The 19,745-nt window shown below is 42.7% G+C and overlaps 1 protein-coding gene across 1 annotated transcript; it reads left to right on the forward strand.

Moving 5' to 3' along the window:
• The first annotated feature begins 831 nt into the window (after positions 1 to 831).
• LOC306912734 (uncharacterized protein) lies at positions 832 to 18,592 on the forward strand. The gene is made up of 12 exons (XM_079489177.1): positions 832 to 1,005; positions 1,650 to 1,856; positions 2,536 to 2,994; positions 3,408 to 3,740; positions 5,135 to 5,341; positions 6,508 to 6,891; positions 7,994 to 8,079; positions 8,186 to 8,292; positions 8,519 to 8,662; positions 12,558 to 12,689; positions 13,899 to 14,168; positions 17,248 to 18,592. The coding sequence occupies exons 2-12, from the start codon at positions 1,705 to 1,707 to the stop codon at positions 17,500 to 17,502; spliced, it is 2,529 nt and encodes an 842-aa protein (XP_079345303.1). The 5' UTR covers positions 832 to 1,005; positions 1,650 to 1,704; the 3' UTR covers positions 17,503 to 18,592.
• The last annotated feature ends 1,153 nt before the right edge of the window (positions 18,593 to 19,745 follow it).

A 19,745-nucleotide genomic window follows, 5' to 3' on the forward strand; every position in this document is an offset into this window, starting at 1 on the left:
GAACTTGAAGAGGAGAAAATGTTTTGTCTTGAAGGGGCATGTTTTGCACAACAACATAATCTTTTTATTATGTCTGCCCTATGATCTTATTATTGAAATTGCAATAAAAAATATTTTGAAAAGAAAGACTACTACTATCTTTTTCCCCAAACTATGAGAGGAAACTAAAATGCACAAGAAGCCTAACTACAATAATTCACTGTTTACAATTACAAGTTTACAATTAAACCAGATAGGCAAACCCATTCAAATATGCTATAACTAACGGTGTCAGTGTATCTGATGGCACTCCTAGCTGGCTATACAAGTTTTTACCCACTGTCAAAGACATCAAGCCACACCGTTATTTCAGTGTGACTGTGAGTATACTGTAGCTGCTAAAATCTTATCTAGGGCATTGGCCAGGACCCGGTCCAGAAGCAGCAGTAAAAACAAATGTATTAGTAATAGTAGCTCTGAGTCAGAGTGATCATTCAGTAACAAACAAACAAACACAAAAAGATCTTTGGTCTCCTAGAGTCATGGGACATTTTGACAAAATATCAGGACATATGACAAAATATCAGGACAAACTGCAGTTACAATAGGCTACTGGAAAAATATATATGAAACTTAAAAATCACAGATTATTCTGGTTTTCACATAACTTTAGTGTTGCTTTGCTTAGCAAATTTACTACAATGAATATGAAATTTAGCAAGAATTAAGAGAAGGTTGATAACATTTAGTCTAGGTAGGATTATTGTATCAATCATTTGAAAGTCCAACAATGCTGAATGGAGGACAGAACATACAGAGGGACCATAGAAGACCCCCCAACTACGTCATAGACCTGTCACCTGACGTCATAGACCCGCGCCCGGCGGTGGAATCAGGGCGTACAATAATTCGGATCTTTCGTGCAGGATAATTGATCCATATTTGTTGTTTTCCAACAAGTTTAAAGTGTTGTAATAAACCGTAGCATAGTGAAAGTACTGAAGGTATCTGATGAGACATTTCAACGTACGTCGGTCTCTCTCCATGCATGTTAGTAGTAAAGTAGGTTGGTTGATGATAGGCTAGCTGGCTACCTAGCTAAATGCTGTTTTCCTTTTTATTTTTTAAAGACAGATGAAAGTGAAATAGAATTATTTCTGCATTAAACCTTTTGGAGGTTATTATCTCCATTCAGTAATACACAGACCAGGTACCAGGCATTATTCTTATTTCACAGACCACAGTAAAGTTGAAAGCTTAAAATTACTGTTTAGCTGCATGCCAGTCAGTTTGCTTGAATTCTTTATTAGATGTAAACAGCACGAGGTACAGACATTTGGGCTAAAAGGATAACAAAAAAAAGTCTTGGGAACTTGTTTCCATTGTGGTCCTGTGCAGTAAGCTAGTCATGACGTGATACGTCACTTAATTGCTTGGAACACCATCTGTTGTTATTACTAACACATTACACAGACATGTTTCATATTCACACATACCCCACTATTGTGTTGCCCTTTAACAATATCCAAAGTTAAGAAGTATAACCCCTGCTTCAGCGCCAGCGGATGTGTGATGCAATTCACAATGGACTGTTGAAATCTTACAACCGTACTACTATAGTACTCATCAGGCAGGGTCAGACAGAGACCTTATTACAATCTCCCCCAAAGGTCAGAAAGCTGGCCTGCCCTGCGTCTGCCTTGGTGTAGCAGAGGGAGCAGATAGATGGGGAATTGTTGCGCGTCCTCTAGCCCCTGTGACACTGTAGAAGAGAGAAGTGGCTTGTTGCAGGATGCCACAAAGGCTGCGCTGCCCTCGGCGGAGGCGGGTATGGTGGGTGAGTTCCAGGACAGTCCCGAGGCAGACACCGATCAAAGGTAAGATGACTCGAGACTGTATTAGGGTTGAGATCCTTTAGAATTTGTCCTATTCCGGTTCCTTAACGATTCCCTATTACCGTATTGTGCCGAATATAAGACGACCCCCATTTTTCAGGACTCATTTGTGGAAAAATAACATTGAATGTCAAATTGTCTAGTCCCTGATTATAATACGACCCAGTTCTTTAGGATATTCCCTTTGGAAAAAAAACATTCTTATATTCAGAGTCAGACCAATATAGGGTAATAGTCTAACGGATAACGGTTCCCTTTAATTATTCCTATAAACAATTCTATATACCTCACTGGTTTTTAAAGTGAGGTTACAGGGACCCTCTGGGTTACTTGAGGGGGTTCCAAATGGACCCTTAAAGGTCTGTAACACTGAGAGTATACAAATGGAACCAAATGGAAAAGGTCCATTGGTCCATTCCGTGGTATCTTATAATGTCAATGTTTAAAACCACCACCAGTATTATTGTAATTCTATAGCAAATATGAAGTTCACATACCAGCTATGTTTGATAAAGTTTGATAAAACCTGGTTCTGGAAAATGTGATGGAACCACTTGGATGGAAAGTCTGATAAACCACTTGTATTATACTTTGTTGGTGGTGTATACAATACATTGTATTATGTATTAACACCCCATGCTGTCTTTCGTGATTTGTTTAGGAAAATAAGCGATGAGGCTGAGATCAAAGAAGACGGGAAGGTCGTCGTTATGGTGCGGGCGAAGCAGAGTCCCCAAGCCAGAGTACCAGAGCCTGCCAAGCCTCAGGAGAACGGACCCACGCACAAAGGACCTCAACCCACGGAGGGGGAGCGCCATACCGCCAACAACGGCGCCCAAATAAAAGAAAACGTAGCCGACAACATAGCACAAGACGACCACGCACAGGAAACCTCTGAATGTCTGCTAGTAAGCCCTTTGGAACCCTCGCAGATGGAAGACGCTCCCGTGCCCGAAGAACAGGAGGCGGCCATGACCGCGGAGTCGGACGTATGTGCTGGAACAACAGAGCCCATACACCTGGGGGAACTGTCCACGGCTGTGCAGGACGACACACTCCCTGAAACAATCGTCCCACAAGAGGCAGAGGAGGCAGTGTTCCCTGAAATCCCTTCCCTCAGGTATAGGCCCGTTACAATTATTACATAATCGCCTAATCGCAATTATTTTAGATAATCACGATCATTGTGCATAATCGTTTCCATGTTAAAAAAGGTTTCCAAAAATAGCGGAAATAGCAGATCTTCTACAAGCTTACAGCGCATCACTTTGTGACCAACTTGTAGATCAGCTATTTCTGATCTTTCCGTATAGTAGTAGTACAAAATTATGAAATATGTCAGTCTTTTCTTTATATCTTTAAGTTATTTGTCATACCTGCCCTGTGCAATTTGTGATTATGAAGCGTAAAAGGTCAAACAGATTATTATTATTTCTTATTTATACGTTTCAATGTTCAATGCCAAAAACACAAATCGCTAATTGCAATTATTTGTGTGACAATTAATCGTCAACTTAAATGTAATCGTGACAGCCCTTCCCATGGAGCGGACGTACAGAAGACAGAGCTCATCGCAGCGCCAGAAGAAGAGGCGGCACTCGGCGGTGATGATGACGAGCAGGCAGATGACAGCTCTTTGTCGCCTGCTCACGCAGCGTGCCCTCCTTCAGGGGATGCATCCTCTTCTCGGTGTGATGAAGTGTCGTCTCCAGCAGATGCTCCTCAGATACCCGCAGCAGAGGCTTGTCGTCCAGCCTCCTCCTCCCCGAGGCCTGTATCCAGCGAGGAGGAGGTCAGAGAAGAGATGAACCTCACTGAAAGTGTCCCTGATTCACACTCCTCCCCCTGCTCTGCCTCCCCGTGCCGGTGAGTCATATGACAAGCAGCCACTGTCACTGGCTTTGGTGTAATACTTAATGTTGTCAATAACAAAGAGTGTAAACACAATCTTTGTCCTAACACAAACATTAAATGACATTGATAATGAATGGCCACTTTTACGTCATAGTTTAAACACAAACATTAAAAGCTGGACATGATGATGTGATGTCTGATGATAAGAGCGCCCCTCAAGTTCACAGTTCACACGGTGTGATTTATTTTTAATGTTCTACCAAATTCACCAAATTATTTTCACAAATTTAACATCCTGATTCAGGCGGCTTGAATTTCTGTGTGGCGTTGCCCCTAATTTTAATTTATTCCTGCAAATAACTAAATTATTTTTAATATCCCCTGTGCTCTCCTGTGTATCCATTTGTATTTAAAAATGCATTTTCCTGTAAAGATACATTTTTAGAGTGGTCCAATATTCACTACACAAGGATGGATGTTTTCAATGGGGCTACTAATAGCATGGTTAAAATGGAGATTGAAGTTACTATGAGTTTGTATATAGGGGGCGTTGTTGCCAAGGTTACAACGCCCAGTGTAAGTTTGCCTAATTTGGGGACAATGTCATGATGACGTAGTGATGACACAGCATGACGTCACATCTGTAGATATACGTCAACCTTCCTAGAGTTTCAATCAGAATAATTTGCCAGATCAGAACAAGGGATTATTCAGGATGTCCAACATGTGATCCTCTACCAACAGGTAAATCCAAATACCAACTAAATGAACTATTAGCTAAACCCAATTAACGGTGACCATACACTGCGATTGAAATTCATTTCGTACCACCATAGGTCTATCTTGTATCTTCAGATCAATAGGGCTATCCCAGCTATTACCGCAGATTCAAGAGTGACCTCTGGCTCCCCGTATCTTACCATTGTCATCAAGGGTTTAACTTTAGAGTGACACGCTCGTCAGGTTCCTAGGCGATATAAGAATAACCTTAACCTTCATTACACACGTGTCTGATCAAATTGATATCAATGATCAAACCAGAGGTTCTTCCGCTTACGTCGCACTGTCAATCCGTCTGAGTCATCATTTCTTCAATCATTTCTTCAATCATTTCTTCTTATTTTCTACATGAATATAACCACATTATAACCATATAAAATGAAATGGGAGTTAAATGCTGCAATTTGTAAAAATGGCAAAATATGACTCATAAAATGTCCCTGGGACTCATCAAAAAGACCATCCCTGCATCCCGGGACTCATTACATTGAAAACCTATTTACATCACTGAGAGAGACAAAATACAACCTTGTATAAGTTATATATTGTATTAACATACTCTAAAATACAGATTGGACAAAATTACATTTTATCCATTACAAATAATGATGTCCTCTTTGATTCAGTGCTGCTGTGACAAAGGAGGTGGATCCAGAGAATGACAGCCGGTCAGAAGAACACAAGGAGACCAGCTGCCCCAGGGACACAATAAGCCATGCTATTATTCCTGAACCATCTCCAGAATCAGATTCCACAGCAGGCCCGGATGAAAACGCTCCAGACTCATCAGAGCATTCGCCGACCACAAGTCCCCTTCCTGTAGCCAGCGAGAGGTGAGCCGGTTCGCGTTTTAGTGTCGACAACAAAAAACACGGGAGGTTGTTAACTTGTTTTCAACCTTACCTTCCGTATGTTTTGGCTCTAGTCTGCATATTATGGCCTCTAGGGGGTGTGAAAACACTGTGGGTTAAATGGTATGCAGGGTTGTCCAACATTCCCTCCTGAAATGTTTTTTGCATGACAGAAATTGTGGTATGTGATGTTTATGTGTTCAACCAGATACAGGTTTTACTGAGGTAAAGCAGATGTTGTGCTTACTCACCATTTTGATCCACAAATAGGCCTATAGGGCTGTATGTTTGCTTCATCCTCCTGTCCTGGCTCAGATTATGTGTGACAGCAGAGCCTTGTTGTTTTTGTTGTGTTATTTGTGTTCTTACTGTTTTGCTATTGTTATTGTTATTGCTAATTGGTTATTTGAGCCTTTGAGCTTTAGGACTTTTTTTTATAGGCCTATGGTTTTTGTATTTGGGATTTTAGCTACCTCCTGGCCTGTGCGGTACCTTGGGTCAACAAGAGTTGTTTTTAAATGTAATTGAGTAAGCCTTGCCGAGCCATGTGGCCCATAGGGTAGATGCTTCTGTAGCGTGAGGCAGCTTGGTTTACAAGTACACACCTGTGCTTTATGAAATGTGATTACATTTGACTTGACATTATGTTTCACAGATTTGCACAATTATAGACTTTTTTTGTATTCATATTTTTTGGGGTTTTCTGCAGTTCATTTTCCTCATAGACATTTCAAAAAGTATTTATTTAAAGACCTTTTAAGCCTCGTACAAAGCCAACTCGAGTTGTGACAAATCATGACAACAAACACAATATTTCGGGCCAAACTAATTATTAGAAAGAAGAAGAAAACGGCAGGTTACAACACTTTTTTGTTGTTTTTCTTCTTTGTAATTATTTGTTTGGTCCAAAATATTGTGTTTGTTGTCATGATTTGTCACGACTCGAGTTGGCTTTGTACGGCACTTAAAAGGTCTTTAAAAAAAACTTTTTTAAATGTCTATGGGGAAAATGCATTGGGAATTATTTCCTGGGCCTGGCATCGTCATGAAAGGGGGCGGGACTGTGGTATGCACTTAAACCGCTATTATAGACTTGACGGATTTACATGAATATACGATACATTAAGCTTCAATCATTTCCTCTCCAGTCTGAAGAACTCCCACCAGGATGTGAGTCTAGATCTTCAATGCACATCCATCATCGGCTTGATGGAGGTTGCTTGCTTGGACAGCGTTGTGCAGGAGCAGGAGGACATTGTGCAGGAGGACATTGTGCAGGAGGACGCAGAGGAGGAGGACACTGTGCCAAAAGGAGCAGGACAAGAAGAAGACAGAGGCGTGTCCAATGACGAGGAGGAGGCGACGGGGAAGAAGACCCAGCAAGCCTCCTCTGAGGTTGACGCAGAGGAGGGAGAGCTGCCGAGTCTAAATGGAACAGAGAAACTGGCGTCCATCACTTCTTCTAACGAGGTGCCGGTGGTGCTCGTCACACAGCAGGACGGCCTCGGCGAGGAGGAGGGACTTGGGAACAGGTTTGTTTGTACATTTGTAAACTTGCATCTGTCGCCATGGTTAACATAGAGACAGGAGGGGTGGCACAGTCGGTAGTGCTGTCGCCTCACAGCTAGAAAGTCCTGGGTCCGATTCCCGCTGGGGATGCTGTGGGCGCTGGGAGCGTGTTCTCTCCTCCGTGTCATCAGTGCCCATACCTGAGGTGGGGTTGGCAAAACGGCCTTTCTGTGTGGAGTTTGCATGTTCTCCCCGTGTCCCCTAGGGTAGGTACCCTCACAAAAAACATGCAGTAATCCTGGTCTCTAAACTACCTCCCCCTGGCCAGCCGGGGCTACTGATGGAGGGGAAAGGAACTGGTCGGAATAACGTGTTCCTTCCACGCACTATGTCTGGCCTGTGAAACTCTCCCCCGTCAGGTGAAAAGAAGCAACTTGGACTCCTCATGCATATAAGGAAGCATGAGGTCAGTCCGCTGCCCCCCCAGGTTGGCAGAGGAAGTGTAGTGCCCAGGAATACATTAGATAATTGACAGTGACACTGGGTGAAACAATGGCTTGCAAAATCGTGAGAAAAACATAGAATTAGACTTGATTTGACTTGACTTGACTTGACTTGACTTGACTTGACTTGACTTGACTTGACTTGACTTGACTTGACTTTGATTGATTTGATTACATATCAAATATCTAAATACTGAGTCAAGCAACTTAACTGTCTGGGGTGCTCAGTTAACATTAAAATGTTGAAAGTGAAATATCTTTCTTATAACCAAATAAAACTGGGAAAGCATCTGGTATTTTAGATTTTTGAGTTTGCTATTCAAAAATATATGATCTTCAAGCTCAGAGTGGGTCACTTCATGCCACGCTGCAAGCTTTCACGTTGTTTTTGAACATTGCCTTTTTTTGCCTTTTTTTCTTTAATAATTACTAAATTGGGAAAGATGACCTTTTGAATTAACCATAAGAGTGAATGAGTGTGAATCAGTGTCACAAGTTGATGTCTACATTTTCGAATGTCACTGTTTGCTGCGGTCAGTGCAGTGGCTAGTGTCGCGTTTCATCAATGAAACGCGTGCCACAGTGTGTGTCGCTATATTTAAAACCATTGTTTTCCTTGCAGTGATGAAGACCTGTATCGTGGAGCCGAGGAGCTTCCCCTGGCGCATGTAAAACCGACGGAACCCGTGCCTCTGTTCGAAATAACACGTTAGTAAATCATAAACGGCCGCATAACGACACATGTGTACCACACACTTGTGGTACACACACAATAGTCCTTTTGTTCCGTCAATTATATTTTCTTACTTTTTAGTTCCAAAGGTGGAGGACAGATGCAGCTTGGCTCCGGCCGTGGATATTCTGTCCTACAGCGAGAGAGAGTGGAAAGGAAATACTGCCAAAAGTACTCTGATTAGAAAGGTCAGTGGATATGTGGCAATGGAAAGCTGTGTTTTCAGGTTGTGGCTGGTTTGTTGTTCTATATATATGTTTGTTTTGTTCTCTATCTTGCACAAGTTTTAGCCAGTTTGTGCCTGTTTTGTTCCAGGCGTTTTCAATATGTTGCCAGCATGGATGAGCTCGTTTCTCGACTTTTCAACGAAGCGATCCGAATTGAACTCGCTGTGGTATTTGCTTCTCGTAACAGGGTTATAAGGAGATGTCTCATCGGTTTGGCAGCCTGAGGAGAGTGAGAGGAGACAACTACTGTGCCCTCCGAGCCACTCTGTTCCAGGTGCTTTCCAACAGCACCCAGCTGCCTGCGTGGCTGCAGCAGGAAGACTTTATCATGGTACGTATTTACACAGCCAGTGATTGTTTGAATTTGATTTGTTTACAAATTATAGGCTCTACTACTACAGGGGTTTTCAACTGATTGTGAACCAGGGACCACCACCCTGACTAAGAATCAACCTGGGGACCGCTGTTGTGTTGGGAGGGGATATGGGCTTAACAACACTCCTCTGAAACGGGTTGATGACTACAAGTATTTGGGTTCATATATATCTTCTTCCCAAAAGTACTTTCAAACTAGGAAGGGTATGGCCTGGTCAGCCTGCAATGACATGCATAAGATCTGGTAATCCCAGCTTAGTAAAATGTTAAAAGTAAAAATATTTAGGACGACCGTTGAGCCGATTCTACTCTATGGCTCAGAGACACACACTTTCAAAGAGACAAGAGAATCGGTTGGATGGCACTTACACCCGCCTCCTAATAAGAGCGCAAAATCTGTCTTGGAAGAGCCACCCATCGACTAATCTAATATACGGCAACCTTCCCCGTGTTTCTTCACTGGTCCGATCCAGAAGAGCGCAGTTTGCCGGCCACTGCTACAGAGCTGACAATGAGGTTATATCTTCCCTTCTTCTCTGGAGTCCTGCCTCAGGCGGACCAGAGGTAGAAAGCTGTCGTTCCCTGATGTCATCGCTAGGGACACATGCTTCAGTAGGCAGGTGGCATTGAAGGACCGGTGCTTCAGTAGGCAGGAACTGGGGGTGGCAATGAAGGACCGGGAAGTCTGGCGTAGCATTGTGGAATCCATGATCTCGACCGCGGCCGAAAAATGATGATGATGATGGGCTAAGATTAGTGCTTAAACTCATGTTAACTGATATATTGATTTGTATGATTATGTATGAGTGAGCAGACGTGATTATACACCAATAATGATGACCCAATGAGGCAATCTGGTAGAAAAGAGAGTTAGAATCTCAAGTCCCTTCTAGACATTCTACGCAAGACATGGCCAAAGCATTTCGGGGGGTCCCCTGCCCAAAACATTGAGAACCCCTGTGTAAGGAACCTTAATAAATACATTTTTTGGAGCATTATCCAGTGTGCAGACCTTACCTTTTTGTCTCCACCAGGCCGAAGGCATGGGGAGAGAGTATGTTTTGCACTCCGTCCGTGTGTGTGTGTGTGTGTGTGTCCGTCCTTCCTTCCTTCCTTCCGTCCGTCCGTTACCAGCTAATCTACGGCACCGTTAACCCGGTCGATGCCAAACTTTGCACACACACTCCCTGGATGCCAACGATGAACCTCTGCCCCACATTTTCCAGAACGGCCTGTTATAGCGCCACCATGAGGCAGCTTTTCACATTTTTTACCTAAAACTGCACCGATCTGCGTGAAACGTTGCATGCACACTCCCTAGAGGCCAAGGACAAACCTTTGACCTGCATTTTCCGCATCTGCCTTTTATAGCGCCACCAGGAGGCCGACTTTTGTAAAACACATTTTTTGAGTGGTGTAAACCACTCCTACAACTGGCTTTGTTAGTTTACGTGTCTGTCCGTACCAAAAAAAATCACACCCGTGTGAACTGAGTGGTGTAAGGCCTGTCTGACGTAATGAAATCATGTCTGACGTAATGAAATCACACCCGGGGGAACAGGGTGAACATAGCAACCATGCTCATTTTTTCTGCACAGACTAACAAAGCCAGTTGTAGGGTAATGAAATCACACCCGGGTGAACAGGGTGAACATAGCAACCATGCTCATTTTTTCTGCACTAACAAAGCCAGTTGTAGGAGTGGTTTACACCACTCAAAAATGAGCATGGTTGCTATGGTCACCCAGTTCACCCGGGTGTGATTTCATTACGTCAGACATTACGTCAGACCACAGTTGATCAGTCTATATTAGACCTTACACCACTCAGTTCACACGGGTGTGATCTTTACCCCTCCAGATTCTGTCCAAAAATCTCAAATCGTTACACACTATCTCTATAGTCATGTGTTCAAGGCGGATCTGTCCGATATTTCATATTCCATCCTAATTGGCTAACATTGGCTTTCAAAGTTGGCAGGATTGGCCCGTTTTCTACAAAAGGCCTCAAATCATGAACGCAGCGTGCAATTTACCTGAAATCTTTCACAGAATTTCCTACTAGGCTGAGGAATATATCCCACCCTTTTCACATTGGCCTGTTATAGCGCCACCAACAGGTGGATAATAAAGTTAGTGCGGCTTTGTATTCAATCTGTGTAATTGTATTATGCATGCTAAAGAACCACTGTAGAGGACTCTTGGGTTCACCTTTCACTTTGTTTTGTGGGTTGTGTGTGTGTTTGTTTAGCCTCTACTCCCTCATGTTGTGACTGACAAACTGACAAACTGAGTTTCTTGTTGTACTGGTCTGGTCTTCTCTGTCTTCTCCTATGCTTTCTATTTCTACACTGCCAGTGTAATAACTGGATCCGAACCCATGGATTAAACTTCTCAATCGCCACGACTGATTTTATTCATTTGGATTCCATAGAAGCCAGCAATTAAACACATTTTGGTTCATGCTTGGTGGCGCGCCTTTCCAAAAAAAATAATTAGCCTACTCCATTAATACACTGCGCGTCTGCGCCATGGCTGTCGACAGCTTGTAGAGCGTGGTCGAAACAGCAGCAAAATGAAGACGACGCATGGAGTTATAATAGCCGAATTTTCCTAAATGGGCTGTCATGGGTAATCAAAGAATTCTAAAAAAATATAAAACATATGGTAAGATGGCTGAAATTCTCTAGATGATGCTGAGATAAAAATATTCATTTAATTATGACATTTTTATATTTAAAAAGGCTTTATAAAAAACTGGGTTGCTTCGAAATTCATTCCTGCAGGAGGCCTTATGATACGTGCTCTATCTAGGTATTCTATGTCTATTTTGTCGTGTTTGACGGTGTTTCCCAAAAAAGGACATGGTGTCTGATTCGCTGCCATGCAGCCAATTAGGCAGCAGACAGGCATCTGTGTGCGGCCTAGAGGGCAGGTGTGCAAGTGCTACACCATATGTCTTACACTGAACGCGTTCGGGAACCCCAGCCAATGCGTCTGCAAAAATAGCCTATCTACAAAAATAGCCTACCTATATCTACAAGCTACAAAAATAGCCTAAAACATCACCGAAATAGCCTATCTACAACAACGCATTGAGAGCTTGTAGATAAGCTATTTTCGTTTTCTTTCTTTTTTTAAGATTAGAGAATTTGAAGTTGTTAGGCTAGCAATTATGTTTAGAAGCATCTTCCATAAAACCCAGGAAAACAGCAGGAAAATATTACTACTATTACACTATCATTTTACATTCTGTTAATTGTTTAGGAAACGGCACTAGTGTGGATGGGAGACATTTTTTCAGTTGTCATATTTTATGTTTGTTTTAATCCGTGCGAACCTATGAACCTAACACACTTAGCGCCATTGCCGTAGATGTACGGCAATTAATAAATAGTATCATGCTCCCCGCCATTGCCGTAGATGTACGGCAATTGGTCTTTTATAGTGATCAATCGAGTCATGATGCTACTTAGTACTTACATTAGCACTGGGTTGCTAGGTCATGTTGCCAACGGCAATGGAGCGTGCCATCTTGAATTTCACGCACACCCGCACCCATTGTATCTGTTTCGATCGCCTATTTCTGGTCAAAACAATGTTAATTCGACGGTCCATAGCCAACGCTGTAATCGTTGTGGTACTCCTTTCTCATCGTTGAGCGGTAGATCCGGATGTGGTCCGACAACACACAACAGTGGAAGTAACAAAAGTAACATCCGGTTGCGGGTTTTGGCTCTTCAAAATAAAACGAGCAAAAATCCTGGCGTGAATTACAGCGAATTAATTAATTTATCCTGTTGTCCAAACGGTTAAGTATCATGTAATCATGTAATCTCTTTGTGCTCCCAGCTGCCAAAGGAACTGGAAGCCAGGGACGGTCTGGTGAGCCAGTGGATATTTCCTGGAGAGTGCCGGCAGGTCGACGAGACAGGAGATGCCACCCAGCAGCTAAAATACTACATGGAACTCCTCCGAAATAAGGTACTTCCTTCCTATGCATCCTACACTGTACACTGTAAACAGTTAGCTGGTATTTGAAACGCATATCTCTGCTGTAGGGCAGAAACCAACTATGTACAAAATATTAACTTTTCAGGAAATTAAGGGTTAAGGGTTTTTAAAACGAATATTGCCTCATCAAAGTTCTATGGTGACTTTATACATATATTATCATCACGTAATACCTAAATACAGCTCAAGTGGAGATAGTTGTTTTGTCCATCATTGATTAGATTGACCAAGAAAGACGGAAAAGAGTAAGTTGGAGTAAGGTGGTTTGAACGACAGTTTGAGGGTCCAATGGAGTTAGGAGGTTTAGTCAGAAGCACATTCTAATACTTTCTCAATATTTGTAAAACCAACACACAGACATAAAGGGTGTTCAATACCACTGATTTATTAACAGGAAAAAAATAATAAAAAGAGAAACGGAGATAGTTGGTTTATGCCCGACCGCGACGATATATTACATGCCTAAACCACTACTGTATTTTTAGGCCATCCATAAACGTACATCAAAGCCGTTCACCTGCATTGTTTGGCTTAAGTGCCATCTTATGTTAATGGAATATTGGCTTGAGTGCTACCATATGTTGACAGCACATGTGTCCTCCTGCCATACTCCCCCGTATGCCTTTCTGTGTGCTATTGCAACAGGCTATAGTACCTCAGAGTGTTTAGTGTTATATGGTAGGAACCCTCAAGTTCAAGGAAACCGAGCAGTTTAAGTGACACAACCTTTAGTTTATACAGCAACATAACGACATGGGCCCCCAGGTAACGTTTTATTGGCTCTCGTTACCATCAGGAATTTATTGCACACGTCTTTTCAAAGTGCTGCATGTTGTCGTTGTGGGGTGTATGCATGCTACCTTCAGCCATAGGATGCTGTAGTTGAATTTGAGTGGACTCTCAGGTTTTGTGGTACTAGAATTGACATGTGTGGAGGTGTATTTCCAAAAGCGTCATCTGTGCTTGCAAATGAACTGATGGCGCAAGTTAAATGAATGACAAAAGGAGCTGTGGTTCAAGGTTGTACTTTATTGTTACATCTTGTGTACAGGACAGTACAAAGTATTTAACTATTTATGGTGTCTGGGACATTCCACATTATGTCGGCAGAGGAGTAGAATCAATGGGAATTTTTCCCATGTTTGTTCTAACATTTAGTCTCTTCATCTTGCCCCAAAGTGGCTCGCGGCGGTGGGCTGCTCCAGCGTGGCGGAGCGCCAGCGGCTGTGCGAGCAGGTGTTCCAGGGCGGCGAGGAGGAGATGGGCCTGCTGGAGGCGCTCAAGCTGCTGATGCTGGCCCGGGCCGTGGAGCTGCACCGCTGCATGCAGGGAGGAGGCGACGTGCCCGTGTTCTGCTGGCTCCTGTTCGCCCGCGACTCCTCCGAGTGCCCCCGCACCTTCCTGTCCAACCACCTCAGCCATGTGGGCTTCAGCGGGGGACTGGAGCAGGTAAACACAAACCATGTGTGGTGGGCATTTTGTTCTCTGCTCGACCCCCTTTGTATTTGTTTTAACCCGTTAAGACCTGAGGCCGAGTCTACAAAAATAATGCCTTCTGCATCAGTAGTTGTCAAACTTTTTCCTGCCAAGGTGGACCCTGTATATTGGCCGTGCAGACCCCCCACCATCTGAACATGTTTTGTGCCAGGGACCCCCAGAAGAGAAGATTTGTGTGACACTTTCAAGATTTTTCAAAAATGTAATTTGTTTTTGAGAACTAAGAGTTTTCGAAATATTTGTTGCTATATATATTTCTGCTAAAATCTAAAATTATCCCGATGCTTTCAGAGTTTGAATGGGCTAACTTTGAACTGCATGACATAGCACCATCATGCCATGTGAATTTATTTTAGTGCTTGTCCTACGGCTACGCCGTAGTCTTGAACATTTTATGTCTGTATGTATAAACTGTATATCTGCTGCAGCTTCTCGTTAACGCGAGGCGTTCCTCACGCAGCAGCACTGCAGGACAGAACACCGTTTACACAGGAATGAAAACACCAACTATAGTTTCTCCCAGATTGGGGGTATAATCACAGGGTTTGTCGTCGGTTCGCCTGGAGAAAATACACACATTAACCACTTAAAGCCTCACTCAGTGACTTTCAGGTCCTACCAGGGATTAGAAACCGGATCCCCCTAGCCTAGGCCTACCCAAGTGCAGTAATAAAAGGTTTATTACCGTTCGAGTAGTTGTTTGAGCTGAACTGGCCCATAAGTAGGACACCTAATCAGCTGTCACAGGTTTCCGCAATAATCACACTTACAATTACGAAATATTACACGAGTGTGTGCTTTACCGTCATTATTGGCACGACAGTTACGCAGAGTTCGACAGACATCTCTCAAGTAAAGCACACCCTCCTCGAGTGCAATATTGCGATTATACAACAGTTATACCATCACAATAAAAGATGTCTACGAACGTGTTTTCATATTGTGTGGCAATTTGCTCTCAAAATAACCTTTTATATCTCCATTTCCCTGGAATGTTCCCTGGAACGTTGGGTTTGACGCAACAACTAGTCCGTGACATGTTTTCTCAGCCAGCCCCAGACACATTGAGGCTGGCTCTTTGCCAGCCAATGTGTCTGAGCTTAAATTTGACATTGTGACTTCCCAAACTGAATCAATACCACATAATCAGATTGTTAGCTCAATCTCATTGTAACTAAGTTAGCAGCTAAAAATGAAATTATACCGTGCTAGCCCAGCGATGTAACCTGAGACACAGTCTGAGCAGCACAAAGTTCTCAGTCGCCACGACTGATTTCAGTCATTTGGATTTCATAGAAGCCAGCATGTCTACTATGGAGGCATGTTGTGGAGTGATAGCCTATCTACAAGCTCTCAATGTGTCTGCGACGCAGGCTGCGGATCAGATAACACATTATTCAAATGTATACTAACAGACTTGTGATGTGCCTTTCTGTCTACTCTATTCCACTGCGCTACACATTTTAAAATGAGCTACTTATCAAATAAATACAAAATAAAATCTAATTTTGGGGGGAAAGCTGATCTACAAAGTCATGATGCATCACAGTGTGTTGTTGTGAGCTTGTTGATCAGCAATTTTCTTTTTTTTTGCCTATAGAGCGTCGCGGTCCCGCCTCCTACCCTGGCCCAGGAAATGAAACCCAATGCATTATTCTCATAGACATTTCGTAAAGTATTTATTTAAAGACGGTTACGCCGCGGACAAAGCCAACTCGAGTCGTGACAACTCATGACAACACAAACAATATTTTGGACCAAACAAATAATTAGAAAGAAGAAAAAAACGGCAGGTTACAACACTTTTTTTGTTGTTTTTCTTCTTTGTAATTATTTGTTTGGTCCAAAATATTGTTTGTGTTGTCATGAGTTGTCACGACTCGAGTTGGCTTTGTCCGCGGCGTAACCGTCTTTAAATAAATACTTTACGAAATGTCTATGAGAATAATGCATTGGGTTTCATTTCCTGGGCCAGGGTAGGAGGCGGGACTGCGACGCTCTATAGCAGTTTATGTCATAAACTGGTTAGCTATTAGGGTACTTTAGAAAACATGGAGACTGGGAAGTTATCCACTGTATACAGTCTGTATAGACTTTTCTATTGTGACTTTTCTAGTTCCATCTTACATTGCAGGAGCAAAAGGGGAGGACCAGGGAGAGATTGAGTTCTACCCGCTAAACTAGTTTTTTGTTTGTCAACTTTAATAGTTGTACTTTCCATTATGGTGAACAGGTACTGTAGTCTGTTTTTAGTTTTTTTAGATGTTTGTCTTTTTCTGCCTTTATTGATAGGTTAAAAGTAATCTGACAGGAAATGGGGGGGAAGACACGCGGGAAAGGCCGTCGGGATTGGGAGTCGAACCCGCGGCACGCCGCCGGGCTGGCTCAGCAGCCTCGGTGCCCAGACGGTTGAGCTAACCGTCTGGGCCAGACGGGGGGTCTATGTTGACCATGGGTAGTCTATGTTGATAGAAGTACAGTACATTATGAGTGATTAATGAAGGGGGTGGCAGGATTGAATGGAATGCAGTGTAACAAGAGTTTGATGCAAAGGTGCCTAACTTTAATCTGATGTGAGGAGGTCTGATGATGAGGCTGTGGAATGTGGATCATTCATGGATTATGATTGTGGAGTGTTATAATAATAGCCACTGTGCTACTCTTTAGAATAATTTAGTTTTAAAAAAATATATATTACAGCTAAAAATCTAAAATGAAACTGATACTTTCCCAGTTTTAATGGGTTAACTTTGAACTGCATGGCATAACGCTGCATGGATTTATTTTACGGGTCGGCTATGCCGACGTCTTGAAAATTGTGTCTAAATTTGGCACTGGGCTGGCACAATACATTTTCAGATCTGAGGCCAAATCCATATAATGTTTGGTGTCCTTGGCACAAAAAGGTTTGAGAACTACTGATTTAGAAGGCATTTGTAGCATCGGCCTCAGTGGCACCACTCCGAGTCCACGCCATGTTAAAAGTGTTCACCTTTCACCTTGTTATGCCATTTATTCTTCCTTCCTGCAGGTGGAGATGTTTCTCCTGGGCTACACGCTGCAGTGCACCATTCAAGTTTACAGACTGTACATGGCCGACACGGAGGAGTTCCTCACGTACTACCCAGACGACCATAAGGACGACTGGCCCTCCGTGTGCCTGGTCACCGAGGACGACCGCCACTACAACGTCCCCGTGGGCGAGGAGGACGAGCGCCACTACAACGCTCCGGTCGGAGAGGAAGAGGCCGCCGAACTCGCGGAGCAGGAGGTCGCCTTGAGCTGATATTTATTAACCACTGTGGAGACTCTCCTGCCATGCAACACTCCTCAGGTTGATGAACCCATTAAGACCTGAGGCCGATTCTACAAATCATCTCTGTCGGGTGGAAACCTCATAATTATGTCCAAAGCTGATACTTTTCAGGATGAAAATAACAACAAAATAGAACAAAATAGAGTCGTAGCAGATCGACAAGCTCATTTCGAGCTTGTGGATCTGCAACTTTTGATGCTTTTGTGTTACGCTGTGGTATGATCAAGTAGGGCGTTCATTTACGGGGGGGGAAAACTAAGTTAGAATATGGAGATAAGAGGTTTGAAATACTTTCTAAGAGTTTTCTGAAAAACAATGTTATACAGCTGAAATCGAAAATGACACAGATGCTTTCCCGGTCTTAATGGGTTACGGTTAAACATTTATGCCAATTTTTCTTTCTTATCACAGCCATTTTTGAGAGATGCTGCAGCAGAACCAGATATTACCCATTTTGTGCCATTTTTTTTTTTAAAGATAAAATTGGTTTGCCAAACGTGCAAATTTAAGTTTACAGTTGGAAGAAAAAAAAGCACACGCTACTTCATATCAGGAATGAACTTCAGTCTATAGCGATTGTTTATAGAATCTGAACGGTCAAAGTCCGCACAGTACAGTGGTCAGCAGCACAATATCATTGCCAACAAGAATCTAGATTGTGGGTATTTAACACTGGATAACTTTTCCTTTTGTTCATACATAAGAGTGTTAATTAATATATAATGTTTTTTTTCTTTTTTAAATCATAAATTTACTAACGTGTAAATTAGGTTTGGTGAGTGTTAGGAAAAATGTGTAATTCTGGCAGGTTTACTAATCACCTGGATTAGTCTGAAGTTAGTCTCGCCAGCCACCATGTTCCACAATGTTCAAATGCGTCCGTCATACAGTCTGGAGCAACGGACACTCTGAAAGATAGAGCAGGGGTTCTCAACCCGTGGGTCGCGACCCCTCGGGGGGTCGCCAAATTATTTTAGGGGGTCCCCAAATTATTTTCAAAAAAATAAATTAAAAAAAAGATTTTTTTTTAAATTTTATTTTCACAATTTTTCAAAAATAGCAGACCTACAAGCTCGTAGCGCGCCACTCGGTGGCGCGCTATGAGCTTGTAGATCTGCTATTTTTCAATAGCTAAATTATAACAATGCTTAAAACACCAAAAGGGGTTCCCGCCCAAAATGGTTTAAGGTTATTGTAGCAGTCAATTTATATTGGGGGTCGGGAGGGGGCGGGGGTCCCGAGACGTTGCCAAAGCATTTTCGGGGGTCCCCGGCCAAAAAACGTTGAGAACCCCTGAGATAGAGGATAAAGCGGATGCGACGCCTCCGCCTCGCTTCCGTTCCGTCTTTACAGACGCGCACATTTTTCCAATATGAATACAAATAGTCAAAGAACATAAAGCTTGCTTCTTATTAGAAATGGAAGTTGTAAAATAGAATCGTTGCTGTCCGGAAGAAACCACCTAACTCCATATTTTTTTATTTTATCATAAATCAATGCTATTGAACACCTTTTTACGTCTGTGTGTTGGTTAAATATTGAACCAATGGAAAGTATTAAAAGTGCTTTGGCGAAAACCTAACCCTAGCCAAAACCAGCTAACTAATCAGTGCTATTGAACATACTTTACGTAGGTTTGTGGGTTAAAAAGAATATTGAAAAAGTGAAAAGTATTAAATCGCGCTTCGACAAAAACCTCCTAACTCCACTTGAGCTGGATGTTTTTTCCATTTCCTGAAAAATGAACATTTTGTAGTTGGGTGGTTTCTTCCAGACAGCAGAGATATTTTTGTGAACGGAAAAGACGAAACAGACGACAGCTTCCGTAATCACATTCCGGGTGTAGGTGTAGTTCCAGACTGTATAGCATTCGGAGATTGTGGAATAGTGGGTCCTGCATATTCAGAGGAAAATAGGAAAGACACTTGTAAAAAGATCAGTCGCTGTCCCTGTGTCAGAGACATGACTGGTCTGTGTGTGTGTGTGTGTGTGTGTGTGTGTGTGTACGAGAGACTCAAAGTCTAATATGTTGCCTTTAACCAAGCTGCTCTTGGAGAGAAAAAAAAACGTGCCAATGTTGCTACAAATGCTGTCAACATTCTCAACCACCAGCTACTGGGTTGATCTACAGTAGTTAAAGCGTTGCTTGGTTCTCCATGTTGCCTTAGTAATAATGCACAATAAAGAATGAACTTTTTTTTTTTGGTTGGTAA

This window comes from Electrona antarctica, assembly GCF_951216825.1.
Source record: "Electrona antarctica genome assembly, chromosome: 20".
Classification (NCBI taxonomy): Eukaryota; Metazoa; Chordata; class Actinopteri; order Myctophiformes; family Myctophidae; genus Electrona; species Electrona antarctica.